The following is a 21,314-nucleotide window of genomic DNA, read 5'->3' as shown; positions in this document are numbered from 1 at the left end:
AAATCTTGACTTTGAATTATAATCCAGCAAAAATTTATTTTTTTATCAAATCAAGATCTTAACTTAGTTTTGTAGATAATTTTTATTTACCTTAAAAATTATTTCTAATCAGATATATTTATAATTTTTTTATATAAATAAAAAATAAAAAATTAACTTAAATTAGTTCTTGTAAATGTCATCATATCAAATAATATCTTAATTAATTTAATTAATTACATAAATCCAGTAAAATAATAAATTACTAATTCTACTAGAAAAAAGATAATTTAACCAAAATACTCATAGATTTTAAACTCTCAATTAAATCTTTAAGATTTCAACCAAATAAAAATTAAATTAAATTTTAATGAAGTAGAACGAAGAAGAGTAAAAGATTTAAGATTCAAGAATATTTTTTAAAAATTTAAATATTTTTATTTATTTCAATTAATATTTTATTTATTTTCAAATCATTTTAATATATTAATATCAAAAATAATTTTAAAAAATAAAAAATATATTATTTTAATATATTTCCAAACAAAAAATATCATTTTAAGTTTTTAACACAACTATTCTACACTGCTATCACCAAAAACAAAAACAAAAACGCAGTTGGCTGCCAACTTTTGGTTTTCAAGGCCATCTCCAACGTCTCTCTTTGTAAACTCCGCTACTGCCCATTACATTACAAGCACCAAATTTACATGCGCACGATCCTTCACCACCACTACTACAACCCTCTTATCACACGCACACTCCCTTCTTCAACCATGGCATCTTCTTCTCTCGCTTTCCCCTCCGTCTGTCTTAAAACCCCCTCTTTCACGTCTCCCGATGCTTATAATAAAAGAATTCGAGGATTTGGTCTTAAAAATGGGAAACGATCTAGGATTCTTATGAGCTTGTCAGTTGGATCTCAAAATCAAACTGTTGCTGTTGATGATACTTTGTTTATCGATTATAAGCCTACGTCTGCCTTTTTGTTTCCCGGTCAGGTCAGTTTTCAATTGATTTCTTGATAGCCACGTCTCTAATTTACCTGCATGGGCTGAATTACTGATGCAGGGAATGATCCGATAAGGCTTGATTTATGTTTAATTGGGTTTGGATTGCAAAATCGGTACTTAATAACAGTGAATTAAAGTGCATTAGATGTTAATAGCTTGTCCTAATTTTGGAGGTGGTGTTTTGTTTCTTTATAAGCAATTCAGGGTGCCCAAGCTGTCGGGATGGGAATGGAGGCTCAAAGCGTGTCAGCTGCCGCTCAGTTGTACAAAAAAGCAAATGACATACTGGGGTAAGCATTCAAAAAATATTTCTTCTAAATCCTGGGTTGCAAAAAACTCAGCTTTAGACATCCGGCCTGGAATTACTTATAATTGGGATACAGGTATGATCTTGTAGAACTCTGCACCAGTGGTCCGAAAGAGAAGCTGGATTCCACTGTTATAAGCCAGGTACTTCCTCTTTCTGCTTCGCTATGTTTTATTTTGGCTTTAATTGTGCTGGCAATAATCTACCATAGCTCATGCCATAAGGGGACAAGCTCACCTGATTCGACTTGTATGATTGAAGAGACTCTAATTTTTTGGAAGATATTAACATCTTCTTTTTAATTAGCAGCTCCTATGTGATTGGTTTACTAAATCACCAGTTGGGTTGGTCCCTTGATTTTATTTTTTAACCTGGGATAAACACTATGCCACTGATTTACATCCTTCTTTATTTTCCTTCTATTTTGCTGTTTTAATATTCCTTTATAGTTTGTATTATGGAAGCCACTTTCTTCAACTTTTCTTTCTAAATAGCTACATTAATTTCTGGTGAAATTGATGCTTAGCGCCATGCATCTGGTGTTGTTATTGCACGAGATTTCCAGGTGATGGTTAATAGTGAGCATTTGATTTTGTCAATGCAGCCTGCTATTTATGTCGCAAGTCTTGCTGCAGTTGAAGTGCTCCGAGTTCGTGATGGAGGCCAGCAGATAATTGACTCTGTTGATGTCACATGTGGTCTCAGCTTGGGAGAATATACTGCTTTAGCATTTGCTGGAGCCTTCAGGTGAGCATTTAACTCAATAAAACAACTGTTGTATTTGAAAACTGAAGCAACATCACGTAATTTTCTTGCAATTGAATTAAACTGATATTGTGTTTATGAGTTTGCACAAATTAATGTATGAGCTCCTTACCCCATCGCTCAGGCTCATATTCTCATTTATTCTTCGGTGAGCAAGCATGGCTATTATGGAAAAATGCAAACCAAAACAGTGTTTCTTCTAAGATCTTGATGACTACCTCACTTGGTGGGTTAACTGTGCTGAACAACTTGCAAATTGGAATAATCCAGTTACATTCAATTCTGATTGATGACTACCACAGTTGGGTGTTTATTTGCTTGTTGTCATGCTGCTTTCAGTATATGAGACTTGGGTAGATGCAGCATCATATTTAATGTTTTCGTTGGTGCATGCTTTTGTGTTTTTAGAATTATAAATGTTAATCCCTGAAGACAGATAATTCCTATCTTTCTTTTATGTTACTTTCCTTTGTATTCATGTCCTTTTTCTCTGGATTCAATCTTATTATAGCTTCGAAGATGGACTCAAGCTGGTCAAACTAAGGGGTGAAGCCATGCAGGTGAACATTCATAGCTGGCCATCAGATGGCTTTGCTCTATGCACCTCAAATTGAGTGCTTCATGACATCTTTTAGTAATAATGTTTTCAATGAAACTGCCTCCAGGAAGCTGCCGATGCTGCTAAAAGTGCCATGGTCAGTGTCATCGGACTGGACGCTGACAAAGTTCAACAGTTGTGTGATGCAGCCAATCAAGATGTTGATGAGGATAATAAAGTTCAGATTGCGAATTACCTGTGTCCTGTAAGGTTCCTTCAGATCTGTGTCTTTTAGTATTGTTGCAATGCTTTGTGTATTTATTAATTTAATGTGTACTAACTTCGATGCTGATGCATTTTGGCAGGGTAATTATGCTGTGTATCTGGAGGTGTTATGGGAGTGGAAGCAGTAGAGGCTAAAGCAAAGTCATTCAAAGCTCGAATGACAGTAATTTATTTCCTTATTTTATTTTTATTTTCTTGTATGGCCATCTTGCTTCTGCCAATGACCATAGCTCCCACTTTTCTCAGGTGCGTTTAGCAGTTGCTGGTGCTTTCCATACAAGTTTCATGGAACCAGCTGTCTCAAGATTGGAGGCCGCATTGGCAGCCACTGAAATCAGACAACCAAGAATACCAGTTATATCCAATGTTGATGCACAACCACATGCAGATCCTGCCACAATTAAGAAGATCTTGGCACGCCAAGTAAGCTACACGCAATTTGCTTCTCCATGATAAAGCAGGGGAAACCATAATTTGATCCTGTAAATTCAAACTTGCAGGTGACTTCTCCTGTTCAATGGGAAACAACAGTGAAGACTCTACTGGCCAAAGGGCTGAAGAAGAGTTACGAATTAGGACCTGGAAAGGTACAAATTTATCATTGCCTCTTAAATTACAGAACCAGAGCCATATAGCAGTAACTCATTCTAATCTACACTCTTGGACCTTCCTATCTTGCTGAATTTATCCGAGTCATTTTATCAGGTTATTGCTGGCATTGTCAAGAGAATGGACAAGAAAGCAGAAATAGAGAATCTAGGCGCCTGACGCACTGAGAAGGCAGCCAGAGGTGTGCCTCTAGAGGTTCCTGATCAACACCATCACAACTGGAGCACTACGCGCACAGGGACTCCCTGTGAATGGCAGTTAGAAATTTCTTGCACCATGATTTGCGACTTCAGTTTTGCTTTGAGATTAATTTGCATCAATTTATAGATTCAGATCATCTAGTGCGTCAAATAATTAAATGTATGAATTTTTATTCTGTACGAGTAGCATGAAAAGACAGTTTGAAAGAGGTAAATATTTTTGTTGGGAGATATATTTAAATAATAAATTTTATTTTTTTAAATTTATTTTTGATATTAACATATTAAATAATGATATAAAATAAAAAAATAATTTTTATAAAAGTATTTTTCAAATGCAAAAAAAGGGAATAAAAAGCACAGGAAGCAAAATCCCAAATCTCATAGTAATTAAGTAACACACGTGTCTGATTTTGCCTCAATCTCCTAAGCTGACCAATCCACTGCTCTTCACTGACCCGACCCGCCCAATCCCAAATCTCATATCCGGGTATGGAGAACGAAAAGTCAAAAAATTCTAATAAGGCAAAGATGGATTTATTTACAACCATGACGCAGCCATGTCAAATGCCAAATCCACTGAACTCATTATATAGAAAATTTGAAACGGAAAAAATAAAAATAAAAAAACATCTGCACCAGCCGGGAATCGAACCCGGGTCTGTACCGTGGCAGGGTACTATTCTACCACTAGACCACTGGTGCCTGTTGTTTCCGAGACAAATTACATTTTACCAATTTACTTCTTGCTTTCGAATATTCGAAGTTTTAAGCAAGAACCACACAAATTTGATATGAACTCGCTCTGCAAGTAAGGGTGTTGCACAATTACTTGAGGGAGAGAGTTGAAGCGGGAAGGGTGTTGCATAGTTACTTGAGGGAGAGAGTTGAAGCGGGAAATGGCGATGGTTACCGTTTTCAGGGCTTCAATTTCTCGGTCTCTCCCAACCTCTTTTCCTAATCTATTATCATCGTCATCGAACAGAAACTCAATTCCTAAGAAACACAGGTTACTGTGCTATGCAGCTTCATCACAAACCAAAACAATTCGGTAAGCTGTTTCCCTCATGTTATCTTTTCCTTTGTTTGCCAACTGAATTTCCTTTCCGAAATTATAAAAAAGAAAAAGAAAAAGAAAAATTGCAAATGAAAACACAACGGTGTAGTCGGTGAAGAAAGTGAGTTAGGTCCTTTAAAGAGAACTGCTGTTAAATTTTGCCTGGAAAATTTTGGATTCTGGTTTCTTTCTGCAGTCGATGTAAATTAAATGGAAAAAAAGCTTATAATTACTATCATTTTATTTAATGATTTTAGTCGTTTTGTTCATTTGTTTGATATTGGTAAAGAGATTTCCTGTACTTCTGATTTTTTGCTCCCAAAAATTATTTTTCTTATACAATGATTATTTAGAAAAAGAAGTTCACGCTGATGATGGATTCAGTACCATATAAAAGCAAGCCTTGATATTTAGTTTTTGAACAAGTTCATTGATTTATTTATTTTTTTTCAAAATATTTCTAGGTCAGAGGTATCCTTTTGCATTGGAACTCACTTGATTCCACATCCTAAAAAGGTGTGCCGATATTATCCATCTTTATGCTTTCAAATGATTGGATGTTAGTACCATTTAATTGTTTTGAACTTTGAAATCTTGGTCTTTCAAAATAGGTCGAAAGAGGTGGGGAAGATGCATTCTTTGTCAGCGACTACAATGGTGGCGTTATTGCTGTTGCTGATGGTGTCTCTGGGTATGAAACTTTACATCAGTATATATGTTGTTCCTTTTTATCATGCATTTTTGGAAGTGTGAAAACCATAGGCTTCCTTGTAACGTATGTGTGTGACTGATTTTGAGTTGCATCACATTGACAATCATAAAATAAGCTACGAGTCAAACACTTGCAAATATTTTGGCTCTGCTCTCGAGAGACTTAAAGAGATTTTTTTTGTTTGGTATGCAAGCCTATAAGCATGTGTGAAGTTTGTATGAAAAGTTTTGTGACACAAGATATTTCTTGACGGTGTTTAAGAATTATGATTGTTTCCATGCTGTTTAAATGCTCTTTTCAGTTGGGCTGAACAGAATGTCGATCCTTCGTTATTCCCACAGGAATTGATGGCCAATGCTTCATGTCTCGTGGAGGATGAGGAGGTAGTGCCATAGGAATACCTGTTAATGACCATATATATATATTTCATTGTTATGTTCTGGTTAATTAGTTTTTCTTCAAACAATCTCTACAAGGACTGTATGCCACTGTAGTCTTTACTTGCCAATTGAATGTTTTTGGTTGCTTACTTTGCTTTCAGCTAATACATCTAGTGGTCTTTGCTATTTGGCAGGTTAACTATGATCCCCAAATTCTCATAAGGAAAGCACATGCTGCTACTTCTGCTGTCGGTTCGGCTACTGTGTAAGTTGATCCACTCCATAGTTCCCAAGAGCATCATCCTTAGACCATATGTTTAGGGACGTCATGGTATCATCTTTAAGCTCCACTTCCCTCTTGGTTGAGTAGAATTGTTGCCATGTTGGAGACGAATGGAACACTAAAGATCGCTAATGTTGGGGATTGTGGACTGAGGGCTATCCGTGGAGGTGCTGTGGCCTACTCCTTTGTTCTTGCTGCCATTCTTTTTTTACCCTTTTTTTTCTTTTAAAATTGAACTTTGATTATTTGTTCAACTTTCAGACCGAATAATTTTTTCCACATCTCCACAAGAACATTATTTCGATTGTCCCTACCAGCTGAGCTCAGAAATGGTTGGGCAAACATACCTTGATGCGGTGGTATGGTGATTTTTACATCTCACATCTCAATACTAGAACGTGGGATTTTTCTTTTTATTTTTAATGTCTACTGGGTACTTTCAGCTGAGTATCTTATGCTGATAGTACAATGAATTCATGTCAGAAATGGTAATGTTTTCTTAAATTCTCATGATCCATTGAGTTATTCATGTGTAAGATAATTAAATGCTTATCAACCTTAAGGTTCAGTTGATAACCATGCACCCCGCTTTGTTTCATCCTCCTCTGTAAAGATGAGCAAAATGATTGTGCAAACAAAAATTATGTCTCGTGGGTCAGGAAAGAATTCATGCACTCTTACCACTTCGCTGTTTTTTATTTTGAATGAAAAAAGGTTTGTGCAGTCTAGTAAGCTTCTTATCATATGCATTGCTTGTATCATCTCTTTGAAAAGGTTAGCAGGGTGGAAGTAATGGAAGGAGACACCATAGTGATGGGCTCAGATGGGCTTTTTGACAATGTTTTTGATCATGAGATTGTTTCGACAGTTGCCGGACATGGTGATGTTGCTGCGGCTGGTATGTCTTCAAAGATCAGAAGAACTTGTATTTGGCAATCAACTTCACATTTTTCTAATTGAGATTTGATTTCAATGCTAGCAAAGGCATTAGCTAACCTAGCGAGCATTCATTCTACGAATTCAGAATTTGAATCCCCCTATTCATTGGAGGCCAGATCAAAGGTAACATTATTTGGAATGGTAACTGTACTGCTGAGTATTAAATCATCTTTCCAACGAGTCTGACGTTTTTTTCTCTTTGTGAATGCTCCTGATAGGGCTTTGATGTTCCTTTCTGGAAGAAAGTTCTTGGCATGAAGCTCACTGGTAAAAACTTGCAAAGATGGGTTCTTTTTCCTCAATACCACAAGTGACCAAGTTCTTTGTTTGGCAGGTGGGAAACTTGATGATATCACTGTGATTGTTGGTCAGGTTGTGAGGTCACAACATATCTCCCTGTTGGCTGAGGATCAGACAGTTGAAGCTCATGCAGAACAAGAAAATAAACTCGAATCATAGCTATAGAACTCTCTGTTCTTTGTTTCTTGATTGTCTTGTAAAGTTCAGGATGCTGTAATGACTGCCAAGCAAGTTGAAACTGTCCACATTTCATTACAATTTAGAATGACTCAGACATGATAGCAGAATTCGACCAACTCAATAGCTGCAAGCATAACAAGGACAACTAACTCTTGAATATCCAGATTACAGGTCAAAAATTTTGTTGCAATAAAAGAATCTTGTACGATCATGAAAACGAAGATTACAAGAGGAAAAAATTGCAGGGGCAGTAGGATTATTAAAGAAGCAGCTACATGTACAACGGCACATTCTATCTGAACATTCCATTGGACTCGTAATACCGGTTAAATAGACAGCTAGCAACAAGGCCTGAGAAATGGTACAAGTGCATGCTTGTGATCCTTCGTGTGATGCATCCCATTACTTGTACATGCTGATGCAACTGCAGAATGATGAATGCCTAGTGGTCCTTGGTTATTTAAGTGACATTGTCACTGTTGCTGTTACTATTGAGTTTCTGGAAGAAAGATTTTGTGCTGTCACTATTGAGTTTCTGGAAGAAAGATTTTGAGGCTTCGTAGGTAGACCAAGAGATTGCTGCAGCTGGTGAATGGAAAAGCATCCTTGGGATCCAACCTCTCATGAGGCCTCTGTAACCATCCTTTTGAACTATTGCTTTAATCACATCTCCAATCGAACCACTTTTAAATCTGTCACACCCACAAACACCCTGCAAATCCAATCAGAGTTAGCTGTTATCAAATTATAAAGAGAAATTTAACACCTGCAAAAGATGATACACAAATTAATGCATCCTGCTGTCTTTATGTGACAATGAGGGAAAGTGAACTTGAGGTCCCACCCCATCTCCCCTAGCATGCAATGGTGAGTCCATCGTACCAGACACCAATAAGTTACATGATGCATCTAGTAGTAAAGTAGTAGCCTTGGTAGGTTCTCATAAACTATGCTTTTTTATCCAACATTTCATTTCAATTTTTTTTGTGGGGGGTTGTATAATATATATACAAATTGGAGTGGAACAATGAAATTCTTCGAGAGATCAACACAAAGATCACTGACTAGACATCACAAAACACACGGAAAGGCATGGTGAAATTGACAAGTGTCCAAATTAGTTCAGGAGTAGGTGATTACATATCTTCAGTTCTAATCTTGTTGTTCTTCTTAAGCATTTAGATGGTTTAATTTAATCTTTATAAATTGATTAGGTAGTTCAATTGATCATGACTCATTGGTTGAACCAACAGCCTTCTGATGGACGAGCTATAAGAAATTCAATGACAAACAAAACACACAGGCTGAGGCATGATATCAGCTGCAGGAGAATACCAATTTAGCATTCGACCAACTCTTGTAAAATTGATTTCAAGCGAGACTGATATGAAATAGTCAGATGTCGAAAGTTGAACCAAACCCATTAAAGTATAAACAATGAAAAGATGGCAAATTCCTTCCTTTACAGCCATAATACTTATAAAACACCAAATCTTCAGGTTGTGTGATTGCTACAAGTTTATATTGGGTTCGACCAGAAAATGAATACTGATGTTATGGTATGTGAGAAATTTTGAATATGTTGGTCAGAGTGGGGCAGTACAAAAAGTAGAGATTGTATAAATATCAGATATGAAGCTGGAAGAGTGTGATTATTAATTCATCATGAAGCATTTAGCAACCCATCCTTGTAAATCTTCAATAAATGATGCATTTAGTGAGGGAATTCCTAATGACGATTCAGTTTTCCTTGTAAAAACATCTTATTGTGTGCCTATACACCAAGATCAGAGATGGTATGATTCTACTATCAGGAGGTCTACCAAACATTAGCTTAGCTTCGCCACTCAAAATCAACCCTCTAGATCATTAAAATCTCTTCTAAACTTTGATTTCAATTGCATTGCAACTTTTAAAAGCTAGGCATTCTCTCTCTATTAGCCTAATATTTTCTTCAAATTGGCAAAGTAGTTCACTGTGAATTAAAAACAGAGTAAGAAGAACAATACCTGACACTGCAATTGAGTTTTAACAACATCAAGTGGTGTGGTAACCGCAGCGGCCAAAGCTCCAGCAGCAGCACCCGCAGTAGCATGAACAACCCACCTCTCATCATTCACACTATCCGGAGAAATCTCCATCAAACCCTTCTTCGCAGCTTCATAAATCGTAAAATAAACCGCAGTAAATGGTGCATTCATCAAAACAGTAGTCCTATACGAAGCATAAAATGCACCAAACCCCTCTTCTCTCCCCACCCTCTTAACACAATCCCAAACACCCTTATAGACACTATCACTCCCCAATTGCAATCTCTGCTTTACCATGTCCATCGGTGTGAAAACCGCATCGCTAGCAATCGTTGCACAAACACCAGAAACAGCATGCGCAATTGAACTATTTGGGTTATCTCGCGACAGATGTTTCTTACAGACTTCATAAAATGAAAAATGGACAGCATGGGCGGGACCAGCGCCGAGAGCCATCGCGGCAACGCCACGGTAAAGGGCAGCAGGGCCCTCGGATTTAAGAAGGGAATTGAGGACATGAGTTACGCTTACGGATTTAATCGGACAAGACCCGATTGCTTGCATATGAGTCTTGACTGTGTCAACAGGGAACATAGCCATGTGTTCTACAAGACCGGCTATTGAACCGGAAATCATGTATTGCCAAAAATGGAGGCCATCGAAGGAGGTTGTGGAGGATATTTTCTCCGGGTGGAAATCGGGGCGGAAATCGGCGTGGTTTTGGAATTTGGTGGTGGCGGCGGCGTCGGTGGCCATGGTGGTGGAGAATTCTTCAGGGTTTTACGGAGTGAATTGGTGATGTGAAAAAAAGGGAGATTTTGATGGTTAATGTTTAGGCCCTTTAGGGATAGATTTTGGTGTTGGGTGGTAAGGGTTATAGCCATACACACTGACTTACATGTGTTGAGCTTTCTGTTTGGGGTTATCAGACAGAAGAAAGAAAGAAAAGATTTGTCCTTTATGGTTTTGCAAGTTTTGACCGACAATTGAACAGGTTAGGGTTTCCAAGATTTTGGGTCCTCTTTTTTTCCTCAGTCTTTACAAAAAATGGGTGTCATGTAAAAAAGTCCCGTCGGTGGTGAGAATGGAGTTCAGGTGCCAAGTAGTGAATAGTAATACAAGCTAGTCCCTAAATGCTTAGCTAATTTGTATTTAGGTCCCTAAAAGAATTCTTGATGTGATTAGATGCACGCATTATAAATCACAAACAAGAGCCAAGAAAAACTACATTGTGAGATTTATCGTACAAGCAAGCAAACTTAGAAAATTATTATTATTATTATTATAAGTAAATTTAAAAAGTATGGGAAATTCATTATATAAAATACACGATGAATCACTTCCAAGACATTATGGACACCATGCTCATAGTGTTTTTTTTTTTTTTTAATTTAGCTTTTATTGGATCAAATTGTAGATCAATTTAGGCTAGTTTGTAAGGGGAGAGTGAGATTGAAATATAGGAGGTCAAAGTGAAAAAGACAGAAGGAATTGGTGGCATTTTTAGACTTTCAGGGTGAAATACCTATTTTGCCCTTTAAAAACCAAAACAATCGTTTTATTAAAGTTAATTTAGTAATTCCATAATGATACATATTACATCCCAAAATTTAAAAAAGGCAATCACATCATTTTTTTAACAATGCATGGTGAAAAGGCCCTTGGACCTTTAGATTCAATTTTTTAAAAGCTTATGTTTAGACACAGGAAATAGAATACTTAGTGTCTAATGTAATTCACTGACTAAAGCCATGATTACATTATATGTATAATAGATTTCACATGCTAAAAATAAAATATCTACCATAAAATAATTCACATGCTAGCTTAGGACAATTATAAATCCATTTTCAATGACGATTCAACTAGGATTGTAGAAATTTTGATAAGGCAGTGGAATAATTCTTGCAGAAAACCCTTCTCCCTTGAAGAGGGAAGAAAGTTAAGATTTGACCTCACTTGACATGTCCACGGGGAAGTGTCCGTGTTGTGATAGAAGATCACATGACAAAACACAGAGGCCATCGAAGGAGGTTGTGGAGGATATTTTCTCCGGGTGGAAATCGGGGCGGAAATCGGCGTGGTTTTGGAATTTGGTGGTGGCGGCGGCGTCGGTGGCCATGGTGGTGGAGAATTCTTCAGGGTTTTACGGAGTGAATTGGTGATGTGAAAAAAAGGGAGATTTTGATGGTTAATGTTTAGGCCCTTTAGGGATAGATTTTGGTGTTGGGTGGTAAGGGTTATAGCCATACACACTGACTTACATGTGTTGAGCTTTCTGTTTGGGGTTATCAGACAGAAGAAAGAAAGAAAAGATTTGTCCTTTATGGTTTTGCAAGTTTTGACCGACAATTGAACAGGTTAGGGTTTCCAAGATTTTGGGTCCTCTTTTTTTCCTCAGTCTTTACAAAAAATGGGTGTCATGTAAAAAAGTCCCGTCGGTGGTGAGAATGGAGTTCAGGTGCCAAGTAGTGAATAGTAATACAAGCTAGTCCCTAAATGCTTAGCTAATTTGTATTTAGGTCCCTAAAAGAATTCTTGATGTGATTAGATGCACGCATTATAAATCACAAACAAGAGCCAAGAAAAACTACATTGTGAGATTTATCGTACAAGCAAGCAAACTTAGAAAATTATTATTATTATTATTATTGACGTTAGGTATGGAACCAAATTCCTGCATTATCCCTGCAATTTCCTGAAGCTCTCTTGCTTTTCTCCTCAGTTTAGTTTCTTTCTCTGCATTGCTTTCCAGATTTGTAAATTCCTGCATTATCCCTGCGATTTTGTGTCGTGTAACCAAACTTTCTGCTCCCTGTTTTCGAGCACCTTTTAACCAATCTTCCAGTCCTCTACAATTAGCTTCGTACTACATTATAATTTTGATACACAACAGTAAGGAGAGTAAGAAAAGGAACACCAACACAAATGCTTTCTAGAACAGAATTCCACCCACACTATGAACAACCCTATTATTATTATTATTATTATAAGTAAATTTAAAAAGTATGGGAAATTCATTATATAAAATACACGATGAATCACTTCCAAGACATTATGGACACCATGCTCATAGTGTTTTTTTTTTTTTTTAATTTAGCTTTTATTGGATCAAATTGTAGATCAATTTAGGCTAGTTTGTAAGGGGAGAGTGAGATTGAAATATAGGAGGTCAAAGTGAAAAAGACAGAAGGAATTGGTGGCATTTTTAGACTTTCAGGGTGAAATACCTATTTTGCCCTTTAAAAACCAAAACAATCGTTTTATTAAAGTTAATTTAGTAATTCCATAATGATACATATTACATCCCAAAATTTAAAAAAGGCAATCACATCATTTTTTTAACAATGCATGGTGAAAAGGCCCTTGGACCTTTAGATTCAATTTTTTAAAAGCTTATGTTTAGACACAGGAAATAGAATACTAGGTGGTGTCTAATGTAATTCACTTACTAAAGCCATGATTACATTATATGTATAATAGATTTCACATGCTAAAAATAAAATATCTACCATAAAATAATTCACATGCTAGCTTAGGACAATTATAAATCCATTTTCAATGACGATTCAACTAGGATTGTAGAAATTTTGATAAGGCAGTGGAATAATTCTTGCAGAAAACCCTTCTCCCTTGAAGAGGGAAGAAAGTTAAGATTTGACCTCACTTGACATGTCCACGGGGAAGTGTCCGTGTTGTGATAGAAGATCACATGACAAAACACAGAAAGTACAGTTGAAGAATTAGGAAAAGATGAAGCCACCGGAATGTTCCTTCGATTCCCAACACCAATCACCCAAAACAAGAAATGATCAGTCAGTGTAAGAGGAGGCCTCAAGGACTGATCAAACCCATCAAGCAGCTTCTCAAATGGAACCTCCATCTTAGTCAGCGTAGCTTCAATGAACCCAATTGGATCAGCGTTGCGGACCAGCTCTGATGGAATGACGTTAGGTATGGAACCAAATTCCTGCATTATCCCTGCAATTTCCTGAAGCTCTCTTGCTTTTCTCCTCAGTTTAGTTTCTTTCTCTGCATTGCTTTCCAGATTTGTAAATTCCTGCATTATCCCTGCGATTTTGTGTCGTGTAACCAAACTTTCTGCTCCCTGTTTTTCCAGCACCTTTTAACCAATCTTCCAGTCCTCTACAATTAGCTTCTTACTACATTATAATTTTGATACACAACAATAAGGAGAGTAAGAAAAGGAACACCAACACAAATGCTTTCTAGAACAGAATTCCACCCACACTATGAACAACCCTTTTATAGAATGATGGCACAAAACCCTCAAGAGCTAAGTTGCAGGCTACACGCATTTACCACAGCATTATAAGCATTTTGACCTCAACCCTTTCCTAAACAACCTTCTCACTGTGATATTAACAGAGTAAGTAAAGCAATCAAAATGCAAGCTTACAATCGCTCAGAAATTACCTAAAAAGCAAACGACTGTACAAGAATAGACACTGTGTTCCCATTGAACAAAACGATCAAAATGCTGCAACACTGGAAACATCGCTGCTGACCTGAGAAAAAAGGACGCCCCTAGAATGCTCCTTCGATTCCCAAACAAAGAGCACAAATGAGAGAGTTATTTCCAAATGTTTTGAAATTTTTATTTGTTATTTTCGGATTACTTTTTTAGGTTTGTAATATTTAATTAATTCAGATTTTATTAGTTAGGTGATATAGCTTATTATTTAAAATAATTTTGTACACTATCAAAATTCAATTATTGACAATAAGAATTTCTTTCTACAGTTTAACTGTAATTTCGTTATATTCTGCGAATGCATGGCAATCAAATTGTCAATATCCATTAACATATTTCGGAATTGAATAAATATAAGTACCTCGTTAGTCTCAAAAGACCACTGTTTGAAGGAAAAGGAATTGAAATTAGACTTGGATGATCCCTTCTATGAAACTGCATCTTGGCATGTCTCCTGAAGCTCTCTCTCTCTTTTCCACATTTGTTTTCCTTCATTGCTCTTAGAATAAACAAACTTCTGACGAAATCCAGCAATTTCCTCTCTTATCACCATTTTTTTCACTCTAGACTCCGCCTCTCCAGTTCTCCACATTTTAAGTTTTTAAAATTAGTTTTATCACATGTTTGAGGTGCTTATTCATCGTTCTAAAACAACAACAAATTTCCAGAGCAAAGGCTATTGACCAAGCTATAATATATAATGATATATTTTTTAAGTATATTAAATTTATGTAATTACACATCAATCACAGTATTATTATATATAATACATAGGATGTCATGTAATTGTTTGCTCCTATTATACATCTACATTTGAACAATTATTAGGATGAGCATTATTACGAACATGGAGAGCACGCCTATAATGTAGAGCATAGTATAAGCATGTTGAGCATAAGTCATAGTATATATTTATTAGACTTGTCAACATTTCTATTCTATAGTTGCAGGATCAACATTGATTAGAGGATGTATTTGCTGATATTGTAAAAATATTTAATTTTAATATATTTTTAATTTATATTTAATTTAATTATAATTAAATGTTATATTTTTAATAATTATAATTTAAATTATTATGCAAGATGGGATCACTATTTATTCGTACATATAAGTGAATGCGACTACATGAGTGAGTTTAGCTATATATGATGGTCTAGGTTGGTTTTCTGTATATTAGTTATCTTGACCATATCAAGCTTGATCAGAGCTTAATCCATACATTGATTAAGAGATTGAGACGTGAGACATACGTGTTCCATTTTACATATGGTGAGATATTACCAACACTACACGAAGTGACAATTTTACTTGGATTGGCTATTGATAGACGGATAATCACATCTACTAGTGTTTGTAATATAATTGCATTATGCGAGCGGTCATTTAGATTATCATCCCCTCTTTCTGAATTAAGAAGGGGTAGAATACGTTTTAAATGGATTGATGAGATATTTTTGATACCATCAGATGATGGTGATGAGGAGGTCTTGCGGAGGTATAAAATCAATTATGATTTAAATGTTATGATTGCATTAATTATTATGATGATTTTAATTTATTTGTAGGTATGCGAGAGCATATATACTTCATCTATTTCACAGTGTATTGTTCACTGACCTCTTAGAGAGATATGTTCCTTTGCTTTATTGGATGCTCTTGAAAAATTTTGATGATATCCCCACATATAGTTGTGAATTTGCTATATCGACATCTTTACACAGACAATTATGTCTTGCATGCGTGAAGGAGGTCAAACAGGTCGGGGGATGTTTGCTACTTCTACAAATATGAATTGAAAAAATATATATAACTATTTAGATTTGAATGCTTCTTGCACAACAAAATTAACAAAATATTTTTATTTAATAATAGTTGCAGTCATGGGACATCTCCATATAGGTAGACTCCAAATATTGAGATTGCTGGATATAACAATCCAAACTATGAAGGTTAAATTTCATCTCCCACTAGGATGTATATATTGCGATATTATTTTTGCAATTATATACATTTATATTGTGTTCGTGAAACTTTGAAAAATATAATTAAACTAACATGTTTTTAACTTGAGGTGGCGTGCAAGATAAGTTTTTGAAAATAATCCAGCATATGTGCTATTATTTTATCAGAGAAAGCTTGATAGACAACATATTATCTAGGTATTTTTTGCACTAACAGATAACATGTTATTTTATCAGAGAAAGCTTGATAGACAACTTGTTATCTAGGTACTTTTTGAACTATTTATTAAATAAAATAATTAATTACACCGAATTATTATTGTTTGATATTTATATGATTTATAATCTGCAGGTCATATGAATGCCTTATTTGGAAGAAAGATTGGTCATTACTCTAACTGTTTGCACTAACAAGATAGATATATGAATAATAATGGTCTAGTTAATATGTTTTGAGATGATCGAGTTATATTGTCTGAATCAAGTAATATGATAGTTCGACTACAGACAACACATTCTAGACAATATCAATATGAGTGATACTTTGCATGCCATTACTTGTAGGGGTAAAAATGATGATTATAAGTTATTAGGTCAGCATAATACTTATGTATCACAATAAGGAATGAGATATTTACATAGATGATCTTGTGATTATTGATGAGAAGTTTATGATTTGGTATATAAGTATAACACGGTGAATCATTGCTTTGAATCTTGAGCAAGTTCCTCCACTTAGGTAAATACAATATGAGCACCATGCTCAATGGATTCAACATCATATAAGTAATAAAATCTTTTTTTATGATTAATATATGTTAACCTTTGAGTTTAATGTATTTATCTTTTAATTTAACATTAATATTTTATTAATATTAGGTTGGCTTCTTATTATGGGAAGGTTGAAAAGCCTTATCTTCATAGTACTAATGACTAAAGCAAAGTTCACATCGTAACGTCTCGGTTGTTAAATATTAGCTGCACTTGATTTAAAATCTTAGGAGAGAGGCTAAGTCTTGATGATGTTGTGGTAGTGGACAAGACCACTTAGGCAGGAGCTAGAGCTGCATCTAATTGTTTTACTAATAAGTCTAGATCATCTAGTAGACGATGTAGAGATAGATCAATACATGGGATATGTTTATAAATTTTAGGATTACTTGAATATTGTATTATTGTATTATTGAATTATTTTTTATTCATTTTGCATGTATATATGTTTTTTTTCCTTAAGCTACTTGTGATTATAGAATATAAGAATATGTTAAGTTTAATTAGAATTTGTTAATTGAAGTTACTGTGTTTTTTTACAAGTTTTTTAAAGCGAGACAATTTTGGATATAGTTCTTATATATAGGATATTTTGTTCAAATTTTAATAAAATTATAAAAATTTTAACTCTATAAAATCATAAAGTAAAAAAAGTTTAAAATTAACAAAAATATAATTTTATAAACTTTTTTAGACTTCAAACATAAAAATGATCCAAAACTTTATAGTAGTTAAAAGAGTCTGATCATTTTGGCTATTGTCCAACCATTTTATTAAATATCTAGTTATTTTTTAAAATAATTTCATTGATGATATCATGATTTTAAACCACGATATGAAATTAAATATTGTGGTGCATAAACATGACATTTTAATAATATCATGGTTAAAAAACACAAAATTGGATCAATTATCATTTTTGTGAACCACAACAATTAATGTTATTGTTAACAACTACAATATTTTTAAACCATGCTATTTTATTAAAAAAATTTCATCTTGTGTTATTTTGATAATTATTTATATTTTGAGTGTTAATTGTTAAGTTTATATATATTTATAAAAGATAGCAGGTTATAATCACCTTCGAATTCACCATCGCTGTTCTCATTGTCCATTCATATCACGCCACATCAATTCCAAGCTACTCCTTGCAGATCATACGTGTTCGTTCTCTGGTCTACGCTCACTGCCCTCTATTTTTCAAATTTCAGTTGGAGCTTTTAAAAATTCCCGAAGGTATCTACAATGGAATAAAAAAAAGAAAAACAATTTAGTTTTTCTCTCGTAATTTTACAGCTTCAATAAAATAATTAAATGAAAAACTAAAATCTTTTTTTGTCAATGAAAAGTAATTATTTTGTACATATTAAAAGAGCAAAAAACATAACTACCTGCACAGCAAAAACTCTATTGTCATAACTTTTCTCCTGAAAAGCAGTGTAATTGAAACTATATTTTACTTTAACCATAATTTTAAAAAATTTCGGTTAATTAACACATTATAATTTTACATTGTATATGTATTCCATTGAATATCCTCTTTTGAAATGATGATTGAAAAAAATTATTTATAAATTTATTATTTTAAATCATAACCACAAAAATTATCAAACATTCACAAAAATTCAAGCGGTTTAAATATTAATTATCATTTAATTTTCTTCATCTAAAATTAAACACAACCTTATCTTCATCTTCATGATAGTGCTAATGAAACAAAACCATTCATAGAAGAATACTAGAAGATTTTATTTTTACTTTTCACCAGAGTAGAGGACACAGCTTCTTCTTCTTTTTTCCTCATTTGAACTCATCAGTTAATTGAATGCTACAGACAAGTAGTTACCACTTGATTCCTTACCTTGATCATGTTTCAGAGAACATAATTCCATTGAACTCTGACAACATGACAAGCAATGTTTTCCTGTGGTGAATAAACTCGATCACTGGAAAATGATTACAGCATTCAAAAACTGTTCAGTGCCTGATGCCCATTGAAATATCCCTAATAAATGCATCAAGGTTGGTCGTAGATGAGCCGCCTTCAGCAATACCTTGTTGACAAATATTTCCAAGTTCTCTTGCTCTTCTCCTCATTTCTTTACCTTCAATGCTTTCCAAATCCATAAACTTTTGCACAAGTTCTGCAATTTCCTCTCTGGTTAACAAATTTTCTTCTCTCACACCTCGCTTAACCTTCCAACCAATCCTCCAACCTTCTAAAATTTGCTTACTATTTGGTTCTTGATCCAAAAATAGAGGGAAAGTAAGCATTGGAACACCAGCAAAAACTGCTTCTAGAGTAGAGTTCCATCCACAATGTGTCCAAAAGCCCCCTATGGAAGAATGGCACAGCACTTTCAACTGGTCACACCAAGGCAGCACTAGCCCCATATCATCACTACATATGTCCTTTAACCGAGAAGCTTCTCCGCGTGCCACCCACAAGTACCGAACACCACTATCTTGAAGTCCAGCAATAATTTCATCCATTTGGGTGCTTGAAACAGAAAGGAAACTTCCCAAAGAGATGTATAAGACAGAGTCTTTAGGTTGAGAATCTAGCCATTGTAAGTAGTCTGGGGCCATATGACTGTAATTAGTTCCTGACAAATTACCTTCAAGCTCTAAGTAAGGTATGGCAGGTCCAATAGGATAGACAGGAAATTGAAAAGTATCTTTCATAGCGTCCATGGCTTGGAGCTCAATCTCATAGATAGAAGTGAACAGAAGATATTGTGCTTGAGGCACTTTTGAAATGCAGTCCAGGGCTAGCTGCAATACTCTTTGATCATTCTTTTGGAAGACCTTTTGGAGTTCTGCTAAATGTGACGAAGAAATTCCAGGGATGTAATCCACTTGTCCTGTTATATGCAAGAAAAATACCCAGTTGCTACTATCACTTTCTGTTTTGAAATATCAACTAGCATGGAAATTCGGAAAGCGTGAATCAGGAAGACACGAACCATTTTATTTGTGATCTCTACGAATTCTTAAAGTCTTTGGCTTAAATGACCAAGCAGCTAATATCTCTCATCTAAGATCGTGCATTCTGCCATTTGTTTAAATCTTTTTACATTAGCTTAATCTATTTATCAAACAAAGGACAGCGCGAAAAGTTCCTTTCTGAATGTTATTACCGTAATAAAAAACCTAGCTTCACCATATTTTGTAATGAAAATCTCATTTCAAAACCCTAGCCTCACCATACTCTGGGCTGAAAATTTCACGTCAATCTTCCAAGTTCCTCTTTCACAAACCTAACTTCACCATATTCTGTAAGGAAAATCCCAGTTCAAAACCCTAGCCCCACTATCCTCTGGGCTGAAAATTCCACGTCAATCTTCCAAGTTCCTCTTTCACATTGAAACAGTTAAAAAAACTAAACATATTTTTTATTTTACAGTATTTTCTTGTTCTCTTTTTTTATCTTGTCAGAGTGCTTAATTGATTTCAAGCTCGGACAGAACCTGCTAAGCCTATACCAAACACTAATATATACAATCACGCATGATGCTAATAAGCATTGAAATTAAGTACAAAGTAAGATAATATGGATAGCTACAGTTTACATACCTAACAAATTAGTTGGTGATTTCTGGTTCTGTTTGAAGAGATCAAAATGATACAACATTGAAAGAAATGTTGCCGACATCGTCCAAAAAGCAGCCACTGGAATATTCCTTCTGTTTCCCAAGCTGATAGCCCACCGTACCTCAATATCCCCAATTAAAGCAGTCACAGGAATCTCAAACTGATCAAGCAGCTGCTCAAAGGGAGCTTCCATCTTGGTCATAACAGCTTCATAAAATCCAGGAAAATCTACTGCTTTTAGACGCTCTGGTGGGATGACATTAGGTATCGTGACCAAGCGTACAGATTCCGGCCTTGGCTCAGAGCTGATGTAGCCAAGCCATTCTTCTGTGACAACAAAAGTAATCAAAATATCATGTTTTCTTGAAGCTAATAACTTGCAGAAATTCATCATGGGATTGATGTGGCCTCTGCCGGGAAAAGGCATCGCCACCACATGGCATACTGCTGTTGATTCCAGGCCAACAGAATTCATGTCTGATGAAAGTAGAAAGATTGTTAAGTTATTGTGCTCCTGATGCACATTTTAGTTCTCTGGAGAAAAGTTGCAAGGTCAACAAGAACTTACTTCAAAAAATTGCTGAGATAAGATTTTAAGAATTAAAAAGTTAATAGCTACAGAAAATATAGCTACTTGTGTGGAAATCTGGAATCATGAGTTGGAAATTTTTGTTCTTATCCTTCTTTTGCTGGTTGCGAGGTTAAAAAAATGGTACCTAATCTTTAAGCACAACGTGCCCCCGTCTCTATTCTGCTTTTATTTTTTTTCCTTTCTTTTCAACTTCTTGCTACTTTTTCAAAAGATGACCGCAATCGGGAAAAGTGCTTCTCTAAGATGATATCGCGTCAGTTTCTTGGGTCTTGGAGGTCTTCACCATATTTGTTGTGGCAGTTTATAGGCCCCCATACA

At 35.2% G+C, this 21,314-nt stretch overlaps 4 protein-coding genes, 1 long non-coding RNA gene and 1 other non-coding gene across 7 annotated transcripts; 2 read left to right on the top strand and 4 right to left on the bottom strand.

The window, feature by feature from the left end:
• Nucleotides 1-595: 595 nt before the first annotated feature.
• LOC105113798 (malonyl-CoA-acyl carrier protein transacylase, mitochondrial-like) lies at nt 596-3,911 on the top strand. The gene is given in 11 exon segments (XM_011010121.1): nt 596-980; nt 1,197-1,282; nt 1,376-1,442; nt 1,904-2,046; nt 2,576-2,624; nt 2,730-2,867; nt 2,968-2,979; nt 2,982-3,050; nt 3,134-3,310; nt 3,388-3,474; nt 3,593-3,911. Coding segments are annotated over 11 exon segments (1,182 nt in total). The 5' UTR covers nt 596-689; the 3' UTR covers nt 3,656-3,911.
• Nucleotides 3,912-4,330: 419 nt separating this feature from the next.
• On the bottom strand, nt 4,331-4,401 carry TRNAG-GCC (transfer RNA glycine (anticodon GCC)). Its single transcript has one exon. It is a non-coding gene; the product is annotated as a tRNA-Gly (tRNA).
• A 57-nt stretch (nt 4,402-4,458) lies between these two features.
• PBCP (Protein phosphatase 2C family protein) lies at nt 4,459-7,625 on the top strand. The gene is made up of 12 exons (XM_011010118.1): nt 4,459-4,513; nt 4,556-4,747; nt 5,218-5,269; nt 5,365-5,444; nt 5,767-5,848; nt 6,040-6,110; nt 6,216-6,295; nt 6,390-6,487; nt 6,903-7,026; nt 7,108-7,190; nt 7,286-7,334; nt 7,402-7,625. Exons 2-12 carry the CDS (start codon nt 4,596-4,598, stop codon nt 7,524-7,526), a joined length of 996 nt encoding a protein of 331 aa, XP_011008420.1. The 5' UTR covers nt 4,459-4,513; nt 4,556-4,595; the 3' UTR covers nt 7,527-7,625.
• LOC105113796 (mitoferrin-like) lies at nt 7,565-10,655 on the bottom strand. 2 transcript variants are annotated; one of them, XM_011010120.1, is made up of 3 exons: nt 9,557-10,654; nt 8,096-8,259; nt 7,565-8,059 (listed from the first exon to the last, which is right to left on the bottom strand). In XM_011010120.1, the coding sequence occupies exons 1-3, from the start codon at nt 10,331-10,333 to the stop codon at nt 8,008-8,010; spliced, it is 993 nt and encodes a 330-aa protein (XP_011008422.1). In that variant the 5' UTR covers nt 10,334-10,654; the 3' UTR covers nt 7,565-8,007. The 2 variants fall into 2 exon arrangements, with proteins under 2 accessions (XP_011008422.1, XP_011008421.1); XM_011010119.1 differs by having other exon boundaries at nt 7,680-8,033; nt 8,070-8,259; nt 9,557-10,655.
• A 2,363-nt stretch (nt 10,656-13,018) lies between these two features.
• On the bottom strand, nt 13,019-15,088 carry LOC105113797 (uncharacterized). The gene is made up of 3 exons (XR_840022.1): nt 14,434-15,088; nt 14,015-14,136; nt 13,019-13,740 (listed from the first exon to the last, which is right to left on the bottom strand). It is a non-coding gene; the product is annotated as an uncharacterized LOC105113797 (long non-coding RNA).
• A 3,468-nt stretch (nt 15,089-18,556) lies between these two features.
• Nucleotides 18,557-21,278, bottom strand: LOC105113793 (UDP-glycosyltransferase 87A1-like). Its single transcript, XM_011010117.1, has 3 exons — nt 21,121-21,278; nt 20,387-20,881; nt 18,557-19,674 (listed from the first exon to the last, which is right to left on the bottom strand). The coding sequence occupies exons 2-3, from the start codon at nt 20,877-20,879 to the stop codon at nt 18,788-18,790; spliced, it is 1,380 nt and encodes a 459-aa protein (XP_011008419.1). The 5' UTR covers nt 20,880-20,881; nt 21,121-21,278; the 3' UTR covers nt 18,557-18,787.
• Between the last annotated feature and the right edge of the window lie 36 nt (nt 21,279-21,314).

The sequence above is a fragment of the Populus euphratica genome, unplaced genomic scaffold (assembly GCF_000495115.2).
Source record: "Populus euphratica unplaced genomic scaffold, PopEup_1.0 scaffold457.1, whole genome shotgun sequence".
NCBI lineage: Eukaryota > Viridiplantae > Streptophyta > Magnoliopsida > Malpighiales > Salicaceae > Populus > Populus euphratica.
The sequence above is the reverse complement of the archived record's forward strand: the minus strand, read 5'-3'. Positions and strand labels throughout refer to the sequence as shown.